General features: G+C 39.5%; 1 protein-coding gene across 1 annotated transcript in view; it reads left to right on the top strand.

Annotated features, from left to right (window-relative positions):
* The first annotated feature begins 19,213 nt into the window (after positions 1–19,213).
* The window catches only part of LOC121962364 (contactin-associated protein-like 4), a 132,797-nt gene continuing 127,011 nt past the window's right edge, over positions 19,214–24,999 (top strand). Inside the window, exon 1 of the mRNA XM_042512620.1 lies at positions 19,214–19,298. Coding sequence (XP_042368554.1) covers positions 19,214–19,298 — 85 coding nt within the window. The remainder of the gene's footprint in view (positions 19,299–24,999) is intronic.

The raw sequence follows: 24,999 nt of genomic DNA, 5'->3' as shown, positions 1-24,999 counted from the left end.
AAACACCAGCGAACCATCCATCACTTAAGAATAGAGAGATCACTGGAATAGAGAGAGCTTTTCTTTTGGTAGAAATGGGATTTTACAGTAAATCTCTATTGAAATCCTTCAGAGGAATGGGAGGCTGGAGCAGTATGTCAAAGTAGCCTCAATTTCACTTACATTCCCTCCTCCCTACAACTGAGGAAAACACCTCAGACTCTGGCTCATAATGTACTTTCTGTTTGGTTTGGATAAACTGGTAGTATCTAGCCATGTTGATACTGTACGTTTGATTTTATCTGCTAAGATTTAGAGAAATACATCCCAGAGATTAATAGCCTCCACCTGATAACCTTGGAGGTGTGTTGAGTTTTCTCTCTTTTCAAGATCTAATCGGTTTGCAGTGCCCCTTGTTACTTTAAATAATCAAAGTACACTCTTCCGATTTTACAGAGATTTTTTTCAAAATAAAAACCACAAACTTTACCGATTATCCAGTATAACTCCTGAGGCATTATTACTGTAAATACTTGTTTCTTTTTGAAGTCTTAAATGTGATATTTTAAGAGTTTGTGCACTTCAAAATGTTTCAAAGGTGTATTCACATTATTTTTGATGCACAGGAAATTATGTTCTTAGCAACAAATAAGGGTAGAACATTTAATGGATTTGTACTATAGTGATGGGGTTTTAAAGAGGAACTACTATTTTTTTTTTTTTTTTTTGCACTCTACACAATGATTTACAAGATTTTTGGGGACCTCAGAATATCATCTTTGCTCTTTGCAGATGATGTGTTTCTGTTGGCTTCATCGCATCGTGACCTCCAGCATGCACAGTTGGGATCAGAGCCCGCACCTTCAAGTCTGAGGTCATGGTTCTATGGCAGAAACCTGTGGATTGACCTCTCTGTGTTTGTAGAGAGTTAGCAAAGGAGTTCAAGTATCTCGTGGTCTTGTTCATTAGTGGCTGTAAAATGGACTTTAGGGAGCTGAGCCAGAAGGCAAAGCATTTATTTACTTGTCCATTTACATTTTGACCCTCACCAGTGATGAGCTTTGGGTATTGACCGAAAGAATGAGATCGCAGATACACGCAGCCAAAATAAGATTCCTATGAGCTCAGCCTTAGAAATACAGTGAGGAGCTCGGACATCCAAAGGGAGCTTGGAGTAGAGCCACTGCTCCTTTGCATCGAAAGGAACCAGTTGAAGTATTTTGGGCATCTGATCAGGATGCCTCCTGGGTGCCTCCTGTTAGAGGCTTTCTGGGCACATCCAACTGGTAGGAGGCCCCGGGGCAGATCCAGAACATGCTGGAGGGTTTACAAATCTCATCTGGACTGGGAAGGCCTTGGGATACCCCAGGAGGAGCTAGAAACCGTTGCTGGGGAGAGGGATGTCTGGAGCATCTTGCTCAGCCTGCTGCCTCGGATAAGCAACCTGGCTCCGGATATATGACTTGGATGGATGATTGCCATAATTATGTAGATTCTTGTTGGCATGTGATGTTGTTGTGTACTTTTTAACTCAAAATTAAACTCCTCAGAGGTGTAGTCATAAGAAATATAAAGATATTTAATCAAAGACTTGAGCTGGTTTGCAAAGCAACTGAAGATGTCACATTTGACAGATAGTGATACAACTTCTTGTAGGGGCCGGTCCTTTTTTCACACACCAGTCAAAATAGACATCGGATTCACTCTTCCTGGTTTTTAACCATTCCCAAAAATCATTTCATCGCAGTACCATAAAAACATGATTATTCAATAAACTTTATATATAGATTTCCTTGTTCCAGGATGAAGACAGAGTAACACAGCCTGTTACAGTGAACTAAAATGAGTCATTAACTTAGCTGAGTCATACATAAGTTAAGACAAGAAATAAAATATTTGGCAGTGTGTGGTATATGTAAAACTATGTAATTAATAATGATATGACTATAAATTTCCACAACAATGTTAATAGCAGAGCATTGGCTAACTATGGCCCCCAGTTTGTGCTGATCACACAGTGTAGCAGCTACATAGCTGCGGGTAGAATTAACAAGCCTCATTGAGGCTGGTGGATTTATAGCTGTTTAGTGGAAGTAAACATGACACATGGGCCCCATTTAAAACAAATTAGAGCAAAGTAGTAGAATATTACAAGAATAATGTACTATATATTGTAGTTTCTATTTTGTGCACTTTTTTCAAACATACTTTCATAAGCCTAAATTCCACAAAAATACACTTTTGTCCAACTTAATCTCAGGTATTATGTATTTTCACTGAATCTTTGTGGTCACAGGAGGTGACACATTAAAAGAAGCCACTCCACCCAGAGCACACTGATTTCACCATCAACAACACAACCTCTTCATCATCCCCATCCTCAAACATTTATTTGATCCCAATCTTCTGTTGATTCATAGAGCAGATTAGATCAGACTGGGGCTGTTGGTGGGATGCTGCCCAGCAGGAGCCGCCTCGCAGCAGAGCGGGGGTCCTCCTTGTATTCCCTCAGGTTAGCCGCTGATGCCCAGGCCAGGCTGCAGCTGACAAATGAGCAGAATCCTGCAGAGTCAATGTCATCTGTGGGTTCATGTCAAACCCTGTCAGCCTCCATCTGCTCGGGATGCCAGGCCTATGTTTATCCTCCCTTGAAATGTCTGTCTGGGCATCTGTCTTTCTGTCAGCTTGTGTGGGTGTCTTTCTGTCTCCACCAGAATCTCTGACTGTCTTTTCTCTGCTTGCTTACAATATGCTTTCTCACCTGAGGCCAGATCTCATATTAAACTCTTGAATCGAGTGGGGAGAGTAAACTTCATATCACAAAATGTACTTTAAGAAAGAGTTTTACATTTTGGAGAACACTCTTATTTGAGTTAAATAAGAAGAATAATCTTCTCATCTAACTCTAAAAAAGTGAGCAAGTAACATTAATTCCCTGATGTTTGTACTATTCCTTACATCAATGACAAACTGCAAATTGGTAAAATTCTGAGATGTTGTCAACAGAAATATGTGCGAAATAGCAAATGTTAGCACACTATGATGTTAAACATGACAAACATTACAGTGGCTAAACATCAGTAAGCTATAATAGCATTGTCATTGTGAGCATGTTGACTTTAGCCTCTGCCTGTATACAGCCTGCATAGCTCCAGGCTCTTAAGTCTGATTTAAAAATACTCTTTTGTTTTAGCACCAGACAGACAGAAGAAATCTGTCTAAATTTAGGTAGACAGAATCTGCCATAATTTTATTTTATTTTATTTTATTTAACAGAGTGTATTTTATGTTTGACACAGAGGATCAAGATGATGCGTATTGTTTGTCTTTGTTTGTGTAACCGGATATATTTTTCTTGTGTCTTTCGTACAGAACCTCTGCAGTCCAGCAACATGCAGGTAAGACTCTGATAAATTCCTTTGAAAAAATATTTTAATTAAGTGGGTAAAATGAAGTGCTATTTTTAGATATAATGAGAAAGAGTTTCCCATTGGATTATTAATTCATTAAAAAAAGGACTAAATTAAATTTTCAACCAGAACAAAAGCCAGAAACTCGCCAGTTACTGCAAAGCCTGGATCAGTGAAGCACCTGTGAGGAGATCATGTTGCTGTGGTTTAAGCAACGAGAGACTTTCATTTTGTGGTGATTTTTGTGGGCTCAGTGGACAAAAGCAAAAGATCTTGATCTGGCTAGTACATGCTTTGGTTTTGGAAAATGACAGCTTATTTTTAAATGCTATTTTTATTTTTTAAACTTAGCTATTTGTAGTATACATAGAAATTAAGTAATGTATCATTTGTGGCAATGTAAGATTTAATATGGCGATGGTGAAACAGAAAAAAAGTTTGTGTCGTTCATGTAAACCGTCGACTAACGTTTAAAAAATAAAATATACGTATTACAAAACTGTCTAGGAGGAAGAGGGCGAGTTCAGGATCAGTTTTGAATCCTATTAAATCCCACAATTCTCTCCTTCTGACTGACCAGAGTTGACTCATGTTTTGCCTGTGCTCTATCACTGTCACTTATTGCTTTATTTTTTCTTCTTTGGTCACTTCTTTTCTTTTTCTTTTTGCTGATTCTGCCCCAGTATCCATCATAGCTACAAAATAACGTCAAGAGAAAAATCTTCAAAGAAAAAGTCTCCGCTCGCTGTTATTTAAATGCCCAGTATGTGGGATTTAGGGGCATATATTGGCAGATATGGAATATGATATATTTGATGTATAGTTTGTCCGAGATTATTATTCTGAGATTATTGATTTTTCACCTTCCTCCATCATCTGTTTTCGGACTGGAAACAGTTCATTGTGTCTTTGCATGGTTTCTTTGGGATACTGGCCATTGAGTCATTTCGGCTGTCTGCCATGTCATTATACCAATTCTTTTTGTTTGTAGTGCTTGAATTTTGCAATGATTGATAGTGATCGGGTGGTGTTCTTTGATCCCATATGGTAAATGACCCACTCTTTTTTTTATGAGAGACCTCTGCAGATAATTAAGCTCCTACTGAAAACTTCCTGAATGATGAACACTAAAGAAATAGGGAGTTTTAGCTGGCTAAAATCTGCAGTCCTCACTGCTAGACGCCATTGAATCTTCCTAAATCGCACTTCTCACACAAGTGGCCGATGAACTACTCACTGCAATGACATTTTCATCAAGGAAAATGTAAACTTAGGCTCTGCTGTAAATGCACAGTTTGCTGAGGAATCAGATCAGGTGCATTAAGATGAACTATACAGAGGAAGCCACTCTTCCTGAAAGTCTTGTTAGCTTATGTAGGTCATATAAAGACTGTTCCATATCAGCAAAAAAGCAAAAAGAGGTGCATGAAATAAATTTAGTTGCAAAATAATATGACCATTATTCTTGCAAAAAATGAATTTTACAGTGAAAAATAAATTTAACAAATTTTACAAATCTACAATTTATCTTGATAAAGAGGTTGTTTTCCCATCTACTATGCTCTCTCCAGATGACAAGCTCATCTAAATGTTTTATATGTACATAACCAACTTAATCTCTGTGCATCATCCTTATATACTAAATCAGTATCTGTTTTTAGCTCCTACTAACAAAACTTTGCACAGTTCCACATAAAAAAGGCAGTAGAAAACAAAATAAAACTTGTTTTATATATCAGCCAAACAGCACATACGACAAATCCAGATTTCTTCTTCTAAATTCGTATACCGTCCAGTTTAAACCATCAGTAGTAAAATACCAGATCTCAGCTGAGCACATTGCCTTAAGTGGATGTTATACCTCTCTGAGTCCAGCTTGCATACAGTTATAACTGTGGTATAAGGCTGGCACTTTAATGTAATTAATACCAGCTAAATGGGAGCAAAAACTGCTATCTGTAGGAATCCCCAAAGAGCTGAGTTTCTCTTATCAGGGCCATTAAATGTCTCTGGAGGAAGAAAGTAAAAGAGTCAGATTTAACTGTCCAGCGGATACATCACTCACTTAATATCCCACAGCCACTGCTTGTTATCTGGGTTTTTTTCACAAGCTGCATAAGCACAGCTTTTTTTGGGAGGCATCACACAATGAGTGTTTGTGAGGATATTAGTCAGAGATGACGATGTCAGGCGTGAGGTGTTGGCACGAGGCACGACTGCACGCTTGGAGGCTTTTTGTTGCCAGATTTTTTATTTTTTTTTTAAGCGAGTTTTGCTTTGACTAGATCAGAGGAAAAAAATAGGAAAAGCTACGGATAAGTACAAAAAAAAAAAAAAAAAAAAAAGATGAACAAATCGAATTAAGAAAGGTGGATTTTTGTAACCCTGTAATATGAGAATGTTTCAAAGACGAGCCAGAGGAAACATGAATACTGATATCAGTTTTTATAGACTGTTGTTTTCTCTTTTCTTGTCTGACCTTGCTTTATAAATCTGGTCTCATAAGTTACACCTTGAGGCTGTGTTTGTTTTCATTACAAGGGTGAATGGGCAGAGACGAAGAGCAGCTTTGACAAAACCTTCACAGGCCAGAATATTTTTACAATTGCCCAGTGCCGGTTTGGATTATTGGACATCAATAATATATTAATAAGAAATAACAGATAGCACATAGGTGTGAAATTGAGCCTTGAGTGTTGAATTGGGCCCCTGCATGTGTATCTTTTCCCTGCACCCAGTGCATGCTGGGATATGCCTCCCGCTTCATGTGACCCTGAACAGGAGTAAGTAGGTTTGGAAAATGAATGAATAATACAACTAAGGCATGTTGAGGTTCTTCCAGGAGCTCGCAGCAATGGAGACACTGAATATTTTTCCAGCCAAATGACCTGCCAAAAGGCCCGAGAATCCCGCAGCAGATGTGTCGAATAAAAAAGTTAGAGGAAGAGCGCATTGATCACTTGGCTGGCTCCATTTGGTTTGCAAAATAAATAAGAGCATGTGGGAAAGAAAATGGGGACAGGAGATGGCAGAGTGGCTCAGGAACAGCTGCAAAGCAAAATGAATCATTTCATTTAGAAGCAAATTAAAGCATCATATCAGGAGTGGTAGCTGGATGGGCCACACTGGCCGGGAAACCTCAAATTACTCTCTTATCACCTGACAGTGCAAAATGATTTTCTGGAGTAGAATATGCACACTGGAAAAAATTGCAAAATGTTGATTATTTGATTTTATCTTCCTATTAAGATAACTTTTAAATCGGGGAAGCTTTTGCTGAGCACACATGCTTTTTTTCAGCTCAGCTTTCATACAATTACACCTGGCAGCACAACCGCACACTCCGTGTTTGCTCCCGAGCAAGTCCAGTTATGATAATAGACACGGCCACCATTATAAGCTCCGATATAAAATTTCATCATCTCATATCAGCTCAACTTGACCATAAAGGACACTGAGGTGAAATAGCATCCATTTTCTATCAATATTCAGAAAGTGGATCAACTGACACGTAACGTAACAGTTAAATGTGCTGTGTTGAAATGTTCAGCCATGTATGTTTCGTTCACGCTAATTCCATATCAAAATATGTTCCAAAATTCAGTGAGTGTGAAACCTGTGTGAAATGTTAATGAGCCAGCTCAACTTATACACGCTCAAACTGGAGATAAGAGAGATAATTTAAGTTGATGCAAACTGTGTGGATCAGCAAGAATTCCCTCAGAGCCAAACCTGCGTGAAACCATCGTCACCAGCCGCAAACCCCACTCACCTTTTTGACTTTTTTTACCTTCATGATGTATACCAGCGTTTCCCCACTTGTTTTTGTCGGATGTACCTTTACAGCCCAGCCAGATTAACTCTTTATTGTCCCTTTATGGATTTCAATTGATTTTAAACTGGATTGCATTTAAAACAGCTGACTACATAAAATTGGATCTTGAGGGGTTTTTTTTTCCATAGAATTGAACTGCTAATGTCTCGGTTGATTTGTTTGTGTTTGCACTTGCAGTGAAATGTGCTTCTGGTGTTAACACCCGGGCAATTGCACGTGGAACAATTGACATATCGAGGTGCTTCTGCATCCAGAGTTAACACGGCGTTACCCTCCAGCCCCAATCAACTGACCTTCCCCATTAACCTGTTCACCTGTTTCCACTGCCAGCCCCCTGCAGTGCATAACCCTCCCATTTCCACTCATTCATTGCCAGACAGTAAGAGTTACCATGCTGCTTTGTGCTTTTGCTTTTAAGCCACCATAACCATCACCTGATCGCGTAGCTTACTGTGCAAACTTCTCTGCCCACTCTTACTAGTTTTCACACAGTCTTAATGGCAACATGTGTTCAGGTTTAGTTTAGATATATTGGATTCTATCAAATCGCATTTTTTTCAAGTTAGCTGAATGTCTCCATAGTCTCTTCATGCACTCAGTGGTAACTGTAGAAGTATCCCCTGGGGTACTTGTACCACACAAGTACCCCTGGTTGCGAATCACTCGTGTATAGAAATAGCAGGCTGAAATGCACTCCAGAGCCATTAGAAAAGCTACCGCTATCTCGCTACTCATCTCATCTATTGAAAAGATGTTACCAGGCGAGTCAAGGAAATATAAAAAGCGAGGCTGAAAGGAAAAAAATCAACAATAGTAATGTGAACAAATGAAGAGTTAGATGCCCACTGGGGAGACGGCATTACTGGACGCACTGGTCTGATATCTAATGCAAGCTTTTACTGGATTAATGCTTGACAAGCAAAAGAGAAAAAGACAGTATTGTGTCGATGGAGGCATTCTCTGTTTGTGTGTATGTGTGTGTGTGTGTGACTGTGACTACACGAGGGAGCATGCATCTGTTTACATATTAATGCCTGAAAAGATTTCAATATCAAAGTGAAACGGATGTGTGGATAAATGAGGCAGTTACTCTCACCGATTCCATGGGGACTCATTTGCACTATATGCTAACTAGGGCTAACAGCAGGTAAAAAGGGATGAATATCAGCAGCCAATGCTATCTGACACTGCAACTTAATTCTGTCCCCTAGACAGATTTGGAGAGGGGCACTATATTCAAACACTTTCAAGAAACCTGAGCTTTAAAGTGTATCACGTTGGGATAAACAATTTTGTACAAAAGTTTAAATGCAGTTAATGGTTAGGAATTAATAGTGGCAAATTAAAGCTGCACTAAGACTGCTCAGTGAAGCTTTTTATGTCAACAATGGATGTGTAATGTGAAAAGGGTCACTTGCAGTGCTGATTCCCCAAATAATTTCCCTTAGCTTTATGGAGCATTTTAGCATCTTTGAGCTTATCGTTTTGGTGTTACTGGCCAGCAACTTTATTCACTTACACCTGGAACAGACTGCATGTGTGAGTGCTGTGGAGCCTGTTTGGTTGTTTTTTTCCAATGCCCATGTTAACAGGTTAGAGTAGCCATACTACCTGCGTGAGCAGTGCTGTTCAGGCATGTCTCAGCTGCTTTTCAGCGGCAGCACATCTAGAGAAATGATGGCTCGCCGTTTTTTTTCTGCACGCCACGTGTGGTTCTCAGCAGAAATAGACTGTAAAAAAAGGTGTTTTGATAACTATCTTGACTCTATACCACCTTTCATTATAATTTAAATGTTTTTATCTGTCACAAAAATGAGGAAACCCAAATATATCTGTTTTACTCAAACTTTTCTGCACCCGTTTCAAAGTTAAAGTCCTCTGACAATGCCTCTGTTGACACAATCCCATCAGTTGTTGACACAAGGCATTTTATTGTGAAACATAATTGTAAATATGCTCCTATAAATATGGAAATACAGTACTCATAGCAACAGACAGACCTGTGGAAGCATCACTGCAACAATGCTGTTAGTGTGGACACTGCAAGCGTGCAACACGCTTCAGTTCGGCGGGGTTGCTGCCACACGCTGTTCACACACGCAGTGTGTTCCACGCGTCAATTGTGTCATTTTTAGCTGCAGCAGACTTTTTGTGTGTGAAAAAATATATATATATATTAAAAAAAACACTGTTCTTCCTTTCCACCATCAAACAGCAAATGAAGAAACTAGCTAGCATCTAGCTGTTTTGTTTTTTCACATTGGTTAATTTAATGGGTAAACAGCAAGATATATCCCTCAGGAGCAACTTTGCTAAAAGGTTAACCACAACAATTTTCAATGAATTGTAATACAACACTTCATATGACATCCTACCATAGATGTTATACTAAAGAGGGACAGAACAGCATTCCAAAAGTGAAGCCAAAACCTCTTTATCGCCCCCTGGTGGCTGGCTGCAGTAAAGGTCATAAACCCCATTCCCTCCATGTTAGTGAATGGGCCAAACTAAAAAGTCAAAGTACACACCAAATACATTTTCCCAAAGATGGTTTCTATCATTTAATGTAGTTCTTATCACCGTGCTGTACGCTCAAGTGTTTTTTTTTCGTAAAAGTATGGATGCTATAAAAAGGGGATTTGAGGACAGGATTGCTTGAGTGCCAATCGTTGTGGTGGCGTTCAATGGCAGTTGGTTGAGCGGCAGTACAGGGGAACCTTAATACTGCAGAGATTGCTACTGTGGAGACTCTGGCTCCAAATTAAATCACCAGTACAATATAGCAGCACCTGTATCAATTCCATTTTGGCTTCATTTTTTGTACAGTGTGAGTTGTACAGTTGCGTAATAAGCGTAAAGTTACAGAGGTTAGGTTTAGGCAATAGGTGAGGCTATACCTTAAAATGACTAAAAGTTCACCCAAAGTTTACATGGTACCAAACACCAGTCTCCTGGGGGCAAATCCAGGACAAAGTCCTCTGTTTTGGGACCCATCCACCACCCCAGCCTGCCTTCTGATTGGACCGCACTGGACTGCTATCTACTTTACTCCTGTCAGTGCATTGGCCATGTGAACACCATCCAAAATTTGTGGGTTATGTTATTACTGGCTCATCAGTACATGTGAGGGAGAAGCTGTGGAGAAACAAGGGGTGGAGCGAGGGGGGGATCCCAGTAGAAGACGAGGACACTCTTTAGAGAGAGTATATAACTTTAAGCCCTATTAAAATGTAAACGGGTGAGTCCCCCCACTCCTGACAGTTGTCATAAATTACCTAGAACAACCAAGACCATATTTTTGTACCAGGATGTAAACACGTTTATTTCTGCTGGAAAGCCGTGCATTTTAAATGGAGGTCTGGAGGTCTATGGGGACTGACTATGTTCTGAAGTTAGGCTCACGTGGCCTTTCGATGAACTGCCTTGGCCACTTGGGAAAATGTATGAACAGTGCATTAGGAAGGCCTGCAATCTCATATATGTCCGTTGTGTTGCTACTTGTTGGGCAGCACTCAAGTCGCCAAAAAAATCAGTTAACATTGGTTTGACATATACTAAAGGGTCAAGAATAAAAAAGTAAATAAAATAAAATCCAAAATCTTTAACTTATTTTGATTCTCTTCGTAAGACATGGTTTTATAAAGTAGCTTGTGGATTCCTCTTATCTGCATTTAAGATTCCAGTCTTGCCATTTTGTGTTTCCCTTAACTTTTTATATTATTTTTGTCCTCCCTGTGTTTTGATTTTATTGTTTGTGTTTGTTTGGTGTTTTTTTTTGACTGCTCTTATGTTTACTTCTCTGAGGAGCACTCTGTAACTTTGTGAGGAAAAGTTAGATTTATTATTTATTCTAAAGCTCTGAAAAGATCTGGTTCCTGAATCCTTGCCAGTTCCAAGACCGCTGCTCTGTGGCTGGCCTGACCTGTGACCTCTGCAGAGGTTGATAGAGTTTTTGTAAAACAAGTCATTAAGTTATCAAACCTTATATTCAGACTCCTTCATTAGGTAAAATAAATAATTCCACAAATAAATAAGCAATATACAACATCTTTTCCATTCAATAATTACTGTAATAGTTAGAGAAAGTATTATTTTTCCTTCAGCACCAGCATTGGTTTCATAACAGCAGCTGCTACCTCTCTTCCGTCTTGCATTTTTTTTCACTGGGGCTTATTACTAAGCCAGGAAGCCTTCACTTCTTTGCCTTTGCTCGTTGAGGTTTGACTCTCCCTCTGGAGCGGCTCTGCCTCTAAGAGTGTTACCATGACTAAAACTCCAATATGCAGTACAGCAACCTGTACAAATGAGTTAATTTGACAGATCTGATATGGCACGAGCACTACTTACTGTCTCTGCACCTTCAGATCACCCTGGAGCCTGCTTCTTCCTGTCACCAGGACTAAGCTCTGAGCTCGGCACATAGGGGAGGGAGCCAGTCGAGCGTACACACAGTGGGTGGTTTAAAAACTGGACCAGGTTTTTTTTTTTTCTTTTTTTTTTTGGCAAGTCACTGCTTTACTTTTCATGTAACTGTAATGGTTTTCTCTCATCTCAGCAATGGTCTTTTAATGGTTTCCTTTTGAGTTTCAGTCTTAATGCAAGCTGCATTTAAAATAAAAGTCACGCAAAACATCAATATCAACATCATGATGAAGCTAACAAGTATAACAATAATATAACATTTTTGTATTCAGAGTAGAATGGGGGGTATTTTCATCGCAATATTTTAAGGAACGTCTCTGAGAGCAAACAAGTCAGCCGGCTGAGATGAGACGACGCATTTTCACAATGTGCAAGAAATTACTTTTCTCACACCTCCGCTGCAGAATGGTTTCACATTCTGTGTGATTGTAAGGCAATATCATGAGATCTCTCAGATATGGCTACAAATAATCAAAAGGACAAATAGCATCAATCCAATTTTCAATTTCGCTTTTCACAGGAGGAGAGGGCGGCGATGGTGGAATTATGTTCCCATCTGTGACACAATGTCCTATTGAGAGAGGGAGTTTCTTTTTGTATTTATACCTCACAAGTGTTTTGTAGGGAGAGGAAGAGTGAAGTCCTTGAGAGACCAAAGCTGGTAAAAAAAAAAAAGAGGAATAAAAGTTGACAGACACACGAAGAGATGCAATGAACATGAATGACAACTTAGCTTTAAATCCCTTCGCGTTTCTCTCTGTTTGGGTTTTATTGTTCGAAGGATGCTCATATACCTCTAGATTTATTAGAGAGTATTGCAGATATCCAACTTTTTGATCACAATCACCTTCTACAACAGTCAAACCTCTTGACATATAACCCCGCAGTATAGGGTATGAATATGCAGCATATATGGGATCTCTGTAAAAACGCCACGTAATGAGAAGTTAGGACTGGTCTTTGTGTAATGGTTGTGATTGGTGATGTCATTGATTGTTTTTAGCTCCACCAATCATGTACCGCTAAGGTGACACCAAACAGCGCAGCTCTAATGATTGGTAATTAAGAGAGTGTGAGCGAATGGTAAGCAGCCATGCGTGTATGCAGAGAGGAGTCACATAAGATAGTTTGGCTTTTGGACTTCTCTTGCTTTATTTTGTCAGTGTGCTGCCTTTTGTGTGCACACAAGAAAGGTGATGAATGGTCTTCTAGTTAAGTACCGAGACAAGTTTTTAATTACCAATTTAGGCTGAAAAGAGATATTTTAAGCTCTTAATTGCCTTTAAATCATTGTGTTTTTGTTAGTAATATGATGAATGTTGGCATCGCGAAAAACAGCCAATGGAAAGTAAGTTAGAATCAATCACAGTCTTAACACATGGGTAACGTTATGCAGCACTAGCAGTTTGGCAAGGTTTAGAGGCGAAAAAATACCAAGTGAGGTTTAGTAGAGCACATATGTACGTCTTAATGTGACGTAACAATGTGACATTGTTACATTAAGTGCGAAAGTAGGTAAAGTAAACAAACTTGAAGCTGACTTATGGTTTAACATGGGACACAAACAGCAGTCGTTCTTTATGAAATTCCTGTGTTTGTTTCACCCATCTACCACCACACCTGATACAGAATACCTTTTTTCTATATTACGTATTGCATGATGTTGTCCAGGGAATTTGTATGTCCAAAATGAGGAAAGATTCTAATTGACCCTCCATAAACATTGTTTTTCTATTGCTGCAGAAAAATGGCCATGCTGGCACTATGACATCGACCAGTAGGAGTGTTTATTGGGCCGGTGAGGCGCAGTGCATTCTGGTAGTTGTGGGTTTTCTATTTCTTGAGCAAAAACAAATGCCACAGTCATTTTTCTCTGTTTTCTCTAGTTATACAGAACAAATTTCAAAAACACTTGTGTCTTTCTACAGCATTCAGACCATTTAAATGAAAAGACCATCTTTCCAACAGTTAATATTTCTTTATGTCACATGCTTCATTTATATCACAATTTGTCTGCTGTAATGGCACTTATTCACATTTGCCTTTTTTAAACAAGGACTTTTTGACCTGGGCCAAGCATAAAAACTGCTTTTTATTTCCCTACATTTTTTTCAGCATTACCACCCACCTGTTTTTTTGTGAAAATGTGCTTAAAAACAGGTGGGTGGAATTGCACCTAATGCTCTTCAGTGTCCCTCCTTTACTGCATATGAGCAGGTGCCTGCTCTCATTTCTGCCGCCAGCTATCTTTCCTTACTGTGCATGCTTTGTTGAATATGATCATGCAGCAGCTTCATCGGTGTTGGCAGTATACTGTATCAGTGGGGAAATGAACCGGGCGCTCTGCTGCTCATTTTGGCTCACCACTAAGGTCTTGTTAGTGCTCATTTGTGGAGTACGGTAATGCAGGAAAATGGAGCCATGCAGAGTGGATTTATGCCAAAAATAAGCCTCTTTGCACCTGTATGCCCATGCATATGCAAATCATATGTAAATATCTTTACTTTCCCACATTATGCTTTTTTTCTTTTTTTAGGTGAGGCAAGACTGTTATGGATTCAATAAGCTGCAAAAAGTAAACTCCTCCACAATTCTGCAACACACAGCGGCATTTAAAATGTGCTGTAATAAGTTTGGTCGTTCAGAGTGGTACTGCAAGTCCTCTAATGTTTAAAACACTGTGTCATAGTAAGACTGACCCCATCTGCAAAAACAACATGAAACGATTTTTCAAATGCTTACAGTACAATAACCTAAGTTTAAGTTTTTCTAACAAGTGACCTCTTGTCATCATGCTCAAAATGACTGTCCCCTCTTAGAGGCAAAGGCAGAGGTAACGTTACACCTGTGTCATACTATTTGCGTACTTGCACAAGTTGAAATATTTCAGCTCAAGTAAGAAATTATTTGTGATGCTGTGCTGCAAAAGCCTATCAGTGTTGAGATCTTCCATGTGAGCTACCACGCAACATTTTTTTTTCATCAATGTCAGTACTGCACAGAGACCGATCAGAAAAGGAGAGGGCTCAGGTATTAGTAAACAGCTTGTGTAAGCTATTTTATTGAGTTGCTTCTCAGCAAAATGCTTTTATTGTGGAAAGTGATCAACGGAAGGAGTGATACAGAAATGAGCTGTCTGTATGAGTAGTAATAAAGAGTGTTGCTGTCTTGGTTCATGCTGATTCAGAGCACAGACTCTCCATGTTTATCATGTTCACATCACTTTATTTCAGCCAGTGGTTGTATTGTACTGCAAATCAAGTTAGCCATTAGCTTCCTTCCCCAGTTAGTTGGCACAGTCGTCAAGGGCAAGTATTCATCTTCTGCAAAATGCTCCAAAAAACCCTCCAGCAGCCGTTACCTGGGAGTAACACAACACAAAAAATTGCATTGTGATAGGTGTGAACAGAAGACTGCAGTTTGCATCTTGCCTCCCTCGACCTCTGCCTTCCCAGAAATTTAACAAAGCAGGCTTAATTGTCTACAAACTTTGACAAAACATTGAAACACTCAAATGAATTTAAAAATTTTATGCGGTGCTAGCCAAATCCAGTCAGTGTCCTGGAGGTTGTGTTCGTTTTTGGTGTTTTCTCCCATCAGTGTTGTTAATATTTCTCTCAACAAGGAGCACCTCTGTGGAAACACAAGTAGAAAATAAGCAGTTTCTCCCAAAGACACCCACTAGATTTGGCAAACTCAAGACTCCTGAAGCCTTAAATTAGCTTCAGCTGTCACAATATCTGTCTCAGTTGTTTTTGTTTTACTCGGTTTGCCCTCTTGGTCGCTGTCAAAAAAAAAATCACTTTCATGAAAACATATCAAAGAAACATATAGTAACAATACAACTATTTTCAACTAAAGCAACATGCATTACACAGACATACACATCCTCCAACACTCACACTATATTCTAAGATATTAAATACCAATAAATCAAAAACATTCCCTACATTTTTACAACATCTGTTCAGGTAAGGCCTTAATTTCCTGCTTTCATGATGTTCGTGTATGATTCCCAAAGCTGAAAAGGGGCTACCATATTTAATGGGGCAATGGTTAACATAAAAATGTTTCATAATTTAAAAAATGCCATAATTTAGAGACAAAATCAAAAACATAATTAAGTAATCCTTGATAATGTAACTGTAATCTAATCACACAGTTTTTAAAAACATAATCAGGGTTGGTTAGAGTTATTTTTTTGAGATCTATAGTTTTTGTTATTTTTATAGAATGACATATAGTAGATACGATGTACGCAGAGAACATGAAATAGGACATTGCCTAACAGTGCCAAGAAACAACCCCTTTAAAGAACAGAGCATTGAATTGCGCAAAATAAGCACAAAAGTTACCTGTTTTTATAATCTGATTACCTAATCCTGAATACATGTAATAAATTATTACCCGACCCTGCCTGCAACACATGACCTTGATAATAAGAGACCATCTGCAGTTGAGGATCAAAGGTTGTGTGGGTGAACACTCACTTGGCTAATCTTCTGTTTCCCATGACGACCTTCACAGGGAAACACAGAAGCCCCACTGCTGTCTCTTCCTGTTAGAAGGTCGGTCCGGAGGTATTATTGGATGACTGACATTTGTGGGTTTTCATCTAAAGTTTTCAGTGTCTTTGTGCTGGCCCCTGTGTTACCCTGGGGGATGAATTTAGATTTGATTGATTGATAGGAAACTTGTTTTAAAAATTCAAGTGCTCACTCGCTCAATATATGTTAAAAAAGTACATACGTAATTCTAAAAGTGCTTCGATACTTTCTGCCAAGCTTCCTAATTGACATCAAAATGACTGATGAGGTGTGCCAGACTAAAATATTCATTAATCTGAGGTCTAAATATTCAGACTTTGTGGTTTGGACTCAGATGCTCAGAGGTGCCACTTTTTTTGCTTGTCAAAAGGTGTCTTTATTTGGCTGGAGGACGTACACTGCAGCTGCGAGGTCTCTGGGTTAAATCCAGCCTTCACTCTGTGCCCTTCAATCGGCTTTCTCGGCTCTTTTCCCTCTGAATTTTAAAAGCAGACAAATTAGAGGGAAAACATTTTATAAGAGCACTTCCATAGATAAGCTGAGGACAACATATTCCCAAATATTTTATTCGTAGGAAAAAAAAATCTGCTTTTCAAAAGTGAACATGACCTTCCAAGAGGAAATGCAGTGTACTTACTTAACTGACCTCTTATTGAGATGAAGTTGTATTCACTCCATTTTTAAATACATATTTTGTGCTTATGAAGATAATTTCTAAAATGAATGTTTGTGTGTTTATAACAAAACCCCTGGAGTTGTATTCAACAAAAAATGAATGTTTGAGAGCTCTGTTTGCTCTCTGGGGCTTTTATTTGCTGCAGAGTACTGGAGACCATGTGACATACTGTAACCTCTCTAGATGGATGCAACCACAGGTTTTAAATGTCACAAACTGTCCTCCAAAATATTCTTTTGAGAGCAATTTCGTGCAAGCACCTTTTTAGGTTTGCACCACGTAGCATTAATCAGATTTAGAGGTGCAAGGATTTAGAAACAGCAGAATTTTGTTACCATTTTGTTAACTTGGAACAAAAAAGAAGTAAACTGACTAATCTAGGCTTTGTATTTGCATGCAAAGAAAGTGCCTGCAATATCACAAACATACTGTGCGTGACAGAAAAGTGATTAAAAACTACAAAATGACTAACGATGAGCTCCAGAGAGGCACCTGCGTTGCTCAAGTACCCCTTTTTGTGAAAATGAAGCGTTAAAGTGTAACATGAGGGTACAGACATACAGTATCCTGCTAAATAAAGCTATGAAAGAGGAGGCACTTAGGAACTCATAGCACCACTCTGTAGTGTCCTCAAGCAGTGATGCAGTGATAAATTTAAAGTCCTCCACTCAAAAATGTGTATCGCCCGTTGTCACTGTGCTTGGATGCTTGACCTTCACTGTGCAGAATGATGTATGTGCAGTTTGACACAAGGAGGCTGGTTTTACATTCATCTGCTGAACAGGGAAAGTTTCTCTGCACTCACTTTATAAATCTGAGTTTCACACGTGGAAATTAGGAGCAGGGCTTTGTGAATTTTGACTCATTTAAATGTAAATTGTGGTCCAATGTAAAATGCAAGGACTTCTCAGTGTATGTCTCCTAGAGGTGTAAATCACAAGTTTCAGCACAATGTGATATTATAAAGATTCTCGATACTGCGATATGATATACTGATATCACAAAGTATGCAACAATATGATTTCTATTGAACTCCATTCAGTGGCCTGCAATCGATATAAGATGATATCAGTAAATATCCTGAGTGTCTTTTTCTCTGCAACTTGCCATTGTGGAGACTCGACTGTTAGGCTGCTAGTACTGTTTGAATGGTGAGGAGGCAGGTGTGCTTGGACAGAAATGGTGACACAGTGGCACCATGGGAATTTCAAAGTAATGGTGTATCATAAATATGACAACATGTATTTATGTTTTCAATTTGCATCGATAATATAAGATTGTTGATCACTGAATGGATGTATCGATCCACATAGATATATCATTGCAGTGTTTCAGGCATCGAAGGAAATACATATACAGATTTTAAGGTTTTTCTATCAGGGACAGGGTGTAGATGTCATTTTATGTGGGGTGGTGGTGAAGCGAAAAATAATTACTCAAAGCAGATGTTTTGTATTTTAGACTGCCACTAAGAGATGCAAAAACACAATAAATGATTATAAAATGCCACAAAGAGATGCAAAATGACTACAAAGAAACATTAAATGACTATAAACTGTCACAAGGAGACATTAAATGACTATAAACTGCCACAAAGATATGCAAAACTATTACAAAGACACTTTAAATGACTACAAACTGCCACAAAGAGAAAACAAAAACAAACACTGACACTGAGCGACTATAAAATGCCAAATTACAAAGAGACATTAAATGAACAAAGAGGAATGCAAAATGACCCCTAGTCTGAGTTTATTGCTTCTGTTTAAGAGGGGTGGGGGGGCTTTTACATTTTTGTGCATGGGGCACAAACATATCTTCTGTGCGTCCATGGTCCCATGCAAAGAAATATGAGAACTGTATTGTTTTTAGATGACTGAGACCCGTAGCTCACACCTGCATTACAACATACAGTGTGGTCGTATGAGACTTGTTGGCATAAAGAGTTAAACATGAGCCACATGCTCTCCCTGCACTGAGACCAGTCCTGGGACTCCCTCCAGGAACTCGGAGCTCCTTCTGGATCTCAGTGACGGAGGCTGTGCGCTGGACTCGGACCTGCAGCAGTGTCGTCTAAAGCCTCTCCTCTTCCTTTTTCCCACAGCACTTGACGGAGGGCAGGAGGTGTGAGAGCATCCTCCTCCTCCCCCGCTAGGTCCCGACCGGCACCTCCTCACTGTGGCAGCAGTAGGAGCTACTGCAGCGGAGCGCAGCGCACCGGAGCGGAGCTGGAGGAAAGCAGAGGAGAGAAGCGAACAGGAGAGGAGAAGAGGAGGACGGACAGTCTGCCTCCTCTCCGGCTGGTGGGATTATAGGCTACTCTGCAGCATCCCGTCGCTTCAACATGCCTTTGGGGAGTGAAAGAGTCGCTTGGATTACTGCGCTGCTCGGCTCGCTGCTGCTCGGCTCCGGTGGGACAGGTGGAGAAGGTGAGCGGCTCTGTGCGCTTCTTGGGAGGGAGAGCGGGCTGTTGAGTGCGTTACTTTGTTGAAAGACACCACCGAGGGTTATTATTGCACTAAAACACTCAGCTGGAGGGGTGCAAGCTCACAATAACAAGAGACATTTAATATTTGGCTGGTTGATGACATGTGGCTGTTGGTGAGACTTTTAAGGATAATTTATTTCATCAAGAAAGTAAAAGAAAATATATTTTTTTGTTTTTCTTTAAAGATAATGGCAAAAATTGGTCAAACATAAGCACTACTTTTCAGAATAAATCCAAACAACTGAATATGTTTTTATATCTCTCCAGATTAACTCAAATAACTACTATAGGGCTGCAATTAGGGATTGTTTTCATTATCTATCAACCTGCCGATTATTTTCTCGGTTAATCGATTAATCGTAGAGATTCATTTTCTAAAATGTTGATTCCCCAAAGTCCAAGATGAGGTTTAAACGCCCTGTTTTGTCAAACATTACATTACACAACAACAATCAAAACAGTTAGTCTAATGGTTAACCCTTTGAAACCTGAGCAATTTGGCTTGATTTCTTTCAAAAACCTGGGAAGAAGGCAATAAGTGGAAGAAGAAATGATCCCCGAATGAAGTACAAGAAAATTACCTGAAAATTTAAAAACCAAGGCAAGCAAGACTTGAAAAAAAGGGTTTAAAAAATAAATAATTCTGTAACATAATTTGAAATAGACCTACGTAATTAACGACACATATACTTTTCCCCTGGATTTTGCTTTTTTTCCCTAAACCTTTTCCCAAGCTGTTAAAAAAAAAAAGATTTCTTTGTCTACTAATTTCTTGCAATATGTGGAACATTTCTAGCCAAGATTGCCCTTTTCCACATTTTTGAAAGATTTGTATCAATTTACTCAGGGTACAAAGGTCTAAATACTGAGTACTGAAAGTGTCTGAAAGCAGCATAAGAAGAGTGAAGTCTTTCCAGGTTTCAAAGAGTTCATTGAATAATTGTTTCCAATCTCTCCTCTTAAAAAAAGTCATGAAATCTGCCTTCAATTGATCTGTAACTGCTCCTACTTTTTATTTCAAAATAAAAAGCATGCAGCTTAAGACAGGGCAGTGAGTGCAGCAGCTGCAGGTCCATTCTGATCTGCGCTGCAACCTGTTTCTCCAGGTGTGGAAGATGGACTGTAGTTCATACAGTTTATTCCATGAATTCAGTGAATTAAACAGTTGGCTGGGTCTGATGCGACCACCTCGGGGGATTGTTGTTGAAAGGGGAGCCGACATCCTCTGGAGATTTACAGCTGTCAAGTTTTAAGAGACAGCAAATCCTGCAAGTTGTGTTCTTATTTTTAGCTTTTTCTAGCATAAGATGTTTCCTCATGAGCGACAGAGAAAGGAGGAGAGTCTGTGGTCTTGCAGTGGAGATGAGGGAGAGCTGCAGAGGATGCTGCTTCTGCTTTGGCTCCTGTTTTATACTCAGAAAAAATCCCTAAAAAGTGGGTTCTTGGAGGATTTCATCAGTGAAGTCACTGAGAAAACTTTTTTTATTCTTAATGAATGAGAGTATTTACCTCACAACAAGTTTGAAAAATGGATAGATCTCATTTTCCTTGCTGTTAATTCCCTTCATGTTGTTGTTTTCCTCTTAGGAGGTTTTAATGAATAGTTCCAGTATCTGCTCTCTTCAAGTTGTGGCTCGGTACAATCTGATGAACCTTTCTTCCCGCTGTAATTATACTGTACTCTCTTGGAATGATGCTGTAAATAAGGGCAGCTTTTAACGTGACATCCCAGCAGGCAGATCGACAAAAACATCACTAATGAGGCTTTTTACACACGGATTGGTGTTGCTGGGTGTGGAGGGTAGAGTAGAGAGATGTTTGCATTAATAGGCATTGTGGTTTCTCAAGTGTATTGATTGCTTGGGAAGACAAGGCAGAAAAAAGGTATTGATAGGATGGAAGGAAATTGATTCAAATCCAGATGAAACAGGTATTTTCTGTGTCGGGTCAGACACAACAACTTCCACGAGACTAATCACAAAACCGGAGATTTGACTCTGTCACTCCACTGAGCTTCATATATTTTGCTCTGCAGCATACTGTCTATCAGTCAGAGCCTTTATCATCCACTTAATGACCTGTCTTCTGTCCAGATTATGTTTCCAAAGCAGTGAAAAGGTTTCAGCCCAGTAAAGACTACCATATCATTCATCCTGTTTTGTACATGAAGGACAGGAGGTTTGTGTCATTGTCACATTCATCATCTTTAGCGATACATTCTGTTGCTCTCTGTTGTCACTCAATCTCTCACTGGGCCTTTCCCAAACTACCCCATACACCATAATACATTTCTGCAAACCACAAATACATTTTATTTTCACATTTCATATCAACGTTTCAAAGTGACATGGTATATGAACCAACAAACAACAAAAGAGTCTGTGATTTAGTGACTTGTTGCTGTGTATCGAGCAGCTTTTACAGGCCTGAAAAGCATTTGTTTTGTTAAAACTTTTCCTGCATGGATAGAGAAGGGCAATTTTTTCACTAAGAAATCACTGCTTTTCCTGCTGGGAAAGGGGAGCGAAATACGTTTCTTTTTCCTCAGACATCGCTGCTTTCCCTGCTATGATATAGGGGCAAAAAAACCTATCTTTTTTATGAGACATGGCTGCTTTTCCTGCCAGGATTGTGGCACCTAAAGTAAACTTTTTTTAAGCAAATCACTGCTTTTCCTGCAGGGATAGGGGCACGAAACATGTCTTTTTTACTGGGAAATTGCTGCTTTTCCTGTTGGGATAGGGACGTGTCTTTTTTAACCAAGACGTCATTGCCTTTTCTGCAGGGATAGGGGGCATGGTACATTTTTTACTTAGACATAGCTGCTTTTCCCACGGAAATAGTGCTACACGTTGTCATCGAAAGTGTTATTGCTGCTTTGCATTGGACTTCCGTGTCTACATATTAAGCTCTATGTATCCTTCTGCATTTGCTATTTATGTTTCGGGATGCTGCTACCGTGATGTCAACACATGGTAGGATTATACTGTACCTTGTTATGTTTACACAACACAAGCGCATGGTAACCAACCAACCAACGCTGGGATGTCAGCAAAGATACATGCGGCGACAGATGATTAGGGTTAGGAGAAGGAGGCACATGGTAAGATGTAGAAAAAAAACATCACATTGAGACGGGAAGTGAACACTGGACTCCAGCATTAAAGTCCATGGTTTGTTGGATCCACACCCCACCCGGCCTATAGAAACCCTTTTGCTCCTTATTTTACGTCGTTACTGGCAGCATGGCTTATCATGCGGATGTGACAGATTCTGTCTGTTCGCTTTCTCAACTGACTCCGACCATCTGCATATCATGCTGCCCCAGCAGGTGCCGTGTGCCACCGACAATTATCAACACTGTGACCAGGCACATTCTTAGCTGCTACCATCTAGTGTATCATGGGGATGTGAAAGGTGGCTTTTGCCATTGGGAACGTATGCTGAAAGCACTTTCAAAGCGTCTGTATTTGATGACGTTTGAATGAGGACGGGCCAGATAGTGGCACAAAAAGTGGTTGTTTTTACAGAAACACTGCTGCTTTTGCTGCCAAAACTGGGTATTTAAAGCCAAAACATGCTCTTTTCCTAGCCATAACCAAGTCTTTTTTTGTGCCTAAGCCTAACCACCAACATCTACAGCATTTTTGAAAACCCTTAGGTTTCAACACATCAGCTACATGTTCATAGATGCAATGTAACATGTCCGTAGTTCACAAAAATGTACAATGTTCCCTGCAACTTCCACTACAGTTCCACTACTCTAAACCAACTTGTGGGGATAGGAAGGGAGTTACAGTATAAAACCTTCAACGAGTCCCCACTGATATGAGCATTCGGAGCACCATATTGTGTTTGTCATGGAGGACTTTCTGTACATGCAACTACTCTTACAGATGTAAACTCCTTAAACTAAAATATACATTTAATGGTGTCATGCAGACATTATTACTTTAAGGTTGCACAGTGTTTAGTATCAAACATACCCGTGTCTTATCTAGCAAATAGTAGACATGTTCCTTTGATTATAAAGTGCTATGTATTTGCAGGGACTGTAGCAAAAACCACACAGCTTATAAAGAGAGTGAAAAAAAAGAAATGCTATCAAAGAAGTCTGGGAGTAAGTTTTATTCATTTATTTATTTATTGACAAAACAATACTATACAAAAACATGTGGTAAATAATAGCAGCACATACAGATCGAACATAAATAACACAATACTGTATGAGGAACATCAAATAGGAGTAAGTTGTGACCCTTCCTCCTTCTTACGGATAGAGGGCAATTCATCCTGAAATGTACCTGTTTTTATACCTTACACCTTGATGAAAGGTGCCACGTTCAGCTGGGGAGGGTCTGGTTTGGGCTCATTTGCTCAAATATGGGATAATTCTAACCCATAAAGCAACTTAGCGTGGACCCAGAAGGCTGCAGTATGCTTAAAATGACTGAAGGTAAAAGTGTTTATACATGTTGTGAATGTGTGGAAAGCCTCCTGCAATGTCATGAATAATTGTCTGAAGAATGAACAAAGCATCTGCAGATTAACTGCACACCCAATGTGTTATGATCCACAAAAGTTAGGCACGATACAAAGGGAATAGTTTGTTATCTTCGCCTCCATCTCGAGTTGGTAGTGACAGTTCCACTCCACAGTTTGGCTGCTACCCAGTTTTGTACTGTCCTCCACAGACTCACAGATTTGGTTGATTTGTTCATTTTTCCTTGATATTTATGGTTCTACAATAAGTAAGTAAGCAGGCTGTTTGGTTAAATGCTTTGTTTTTTGGTCTGTTTTGTTTTGTGTTTATTTCCTACTTTGTTGTGTTGTAGCCTGCAGACAATGTTATTACCGTTTATACTCCAGTTATGCTGTGGCTCAATCAAAAAAAGACAAGCTAAACATTGTTTTTGGCTTCCTGGAGCTTTTGAAACGCGTCTGCTGGAATTACAAGTATTGTCTGGGAGTGGCTGCATCAGCAAGGCGGCATCTTTGTCACCTGGCTGAGATCTGGGCTCTACTGAGCGCACTTTTATCATCTTTTAGGGAAAATGTGCCTTGTAAACCCACATGCTCCTGCATAGTTTTCATTTTGCAGTTACCATCTGTATCACTTCACCACAAGCAATGTACAGGCAGACACATTTCTTTTGCATTTTGCTAAAACGTTACAGAAAACACAATTTTGTCTTAATTTTGATTATTGCACTGGTGGAGGCAGTACAGTGTCTTCGGGAGCGTTTAATCTCTCAGATGGCTGCGACTGTAGGTTGAGTAGGTGTGTTTGATTATTAAACTAGCTGAGGCTGAGGAGGGAAACATTAAGGTGCTGTTATTTTCACAGACTGCTGGAAATTCATCGCCTCCAGTCTACAGCCAGACAGAGAATATAAGTTGGTAAAAAAACATGCTGGGAGAAGGGTTGATTTAAATTTGGGCCTGGTGCCCTGTTTCATATGCGAACAGCCCTGTCTCATCAGAATTTATTACTTTTCAATGAGCTGGTGGTGTGCACTGAGAGAACATAAACCCCTGAATAAAATCAATTTGGTGTGAATGTGTGAGGCATTTTCTCTGCAAAACCCTGCTGTCCTTTATGCTTCATGAGACGGTGGAGTCTTAGTGAACCACCATGTGAA

The sequence above is a fragment of the Plectropomus leopardus genome, chromosome 3, assembly GCF_008729295.1.
Source record: "Plectropomus leopardus isolate mb chromosome 3, YSFRI_Pleo_2.0, whole genome shotgun sequence".
NCBI lineage: Eukaryota > Metazoa > Chordata > Actinopteri > Perciformes > Serranidae > Plectropomus > Plectropomus leopardus.
This window is presented reverse-complemented; position numbering and strand designations above follow the sequence as displayed.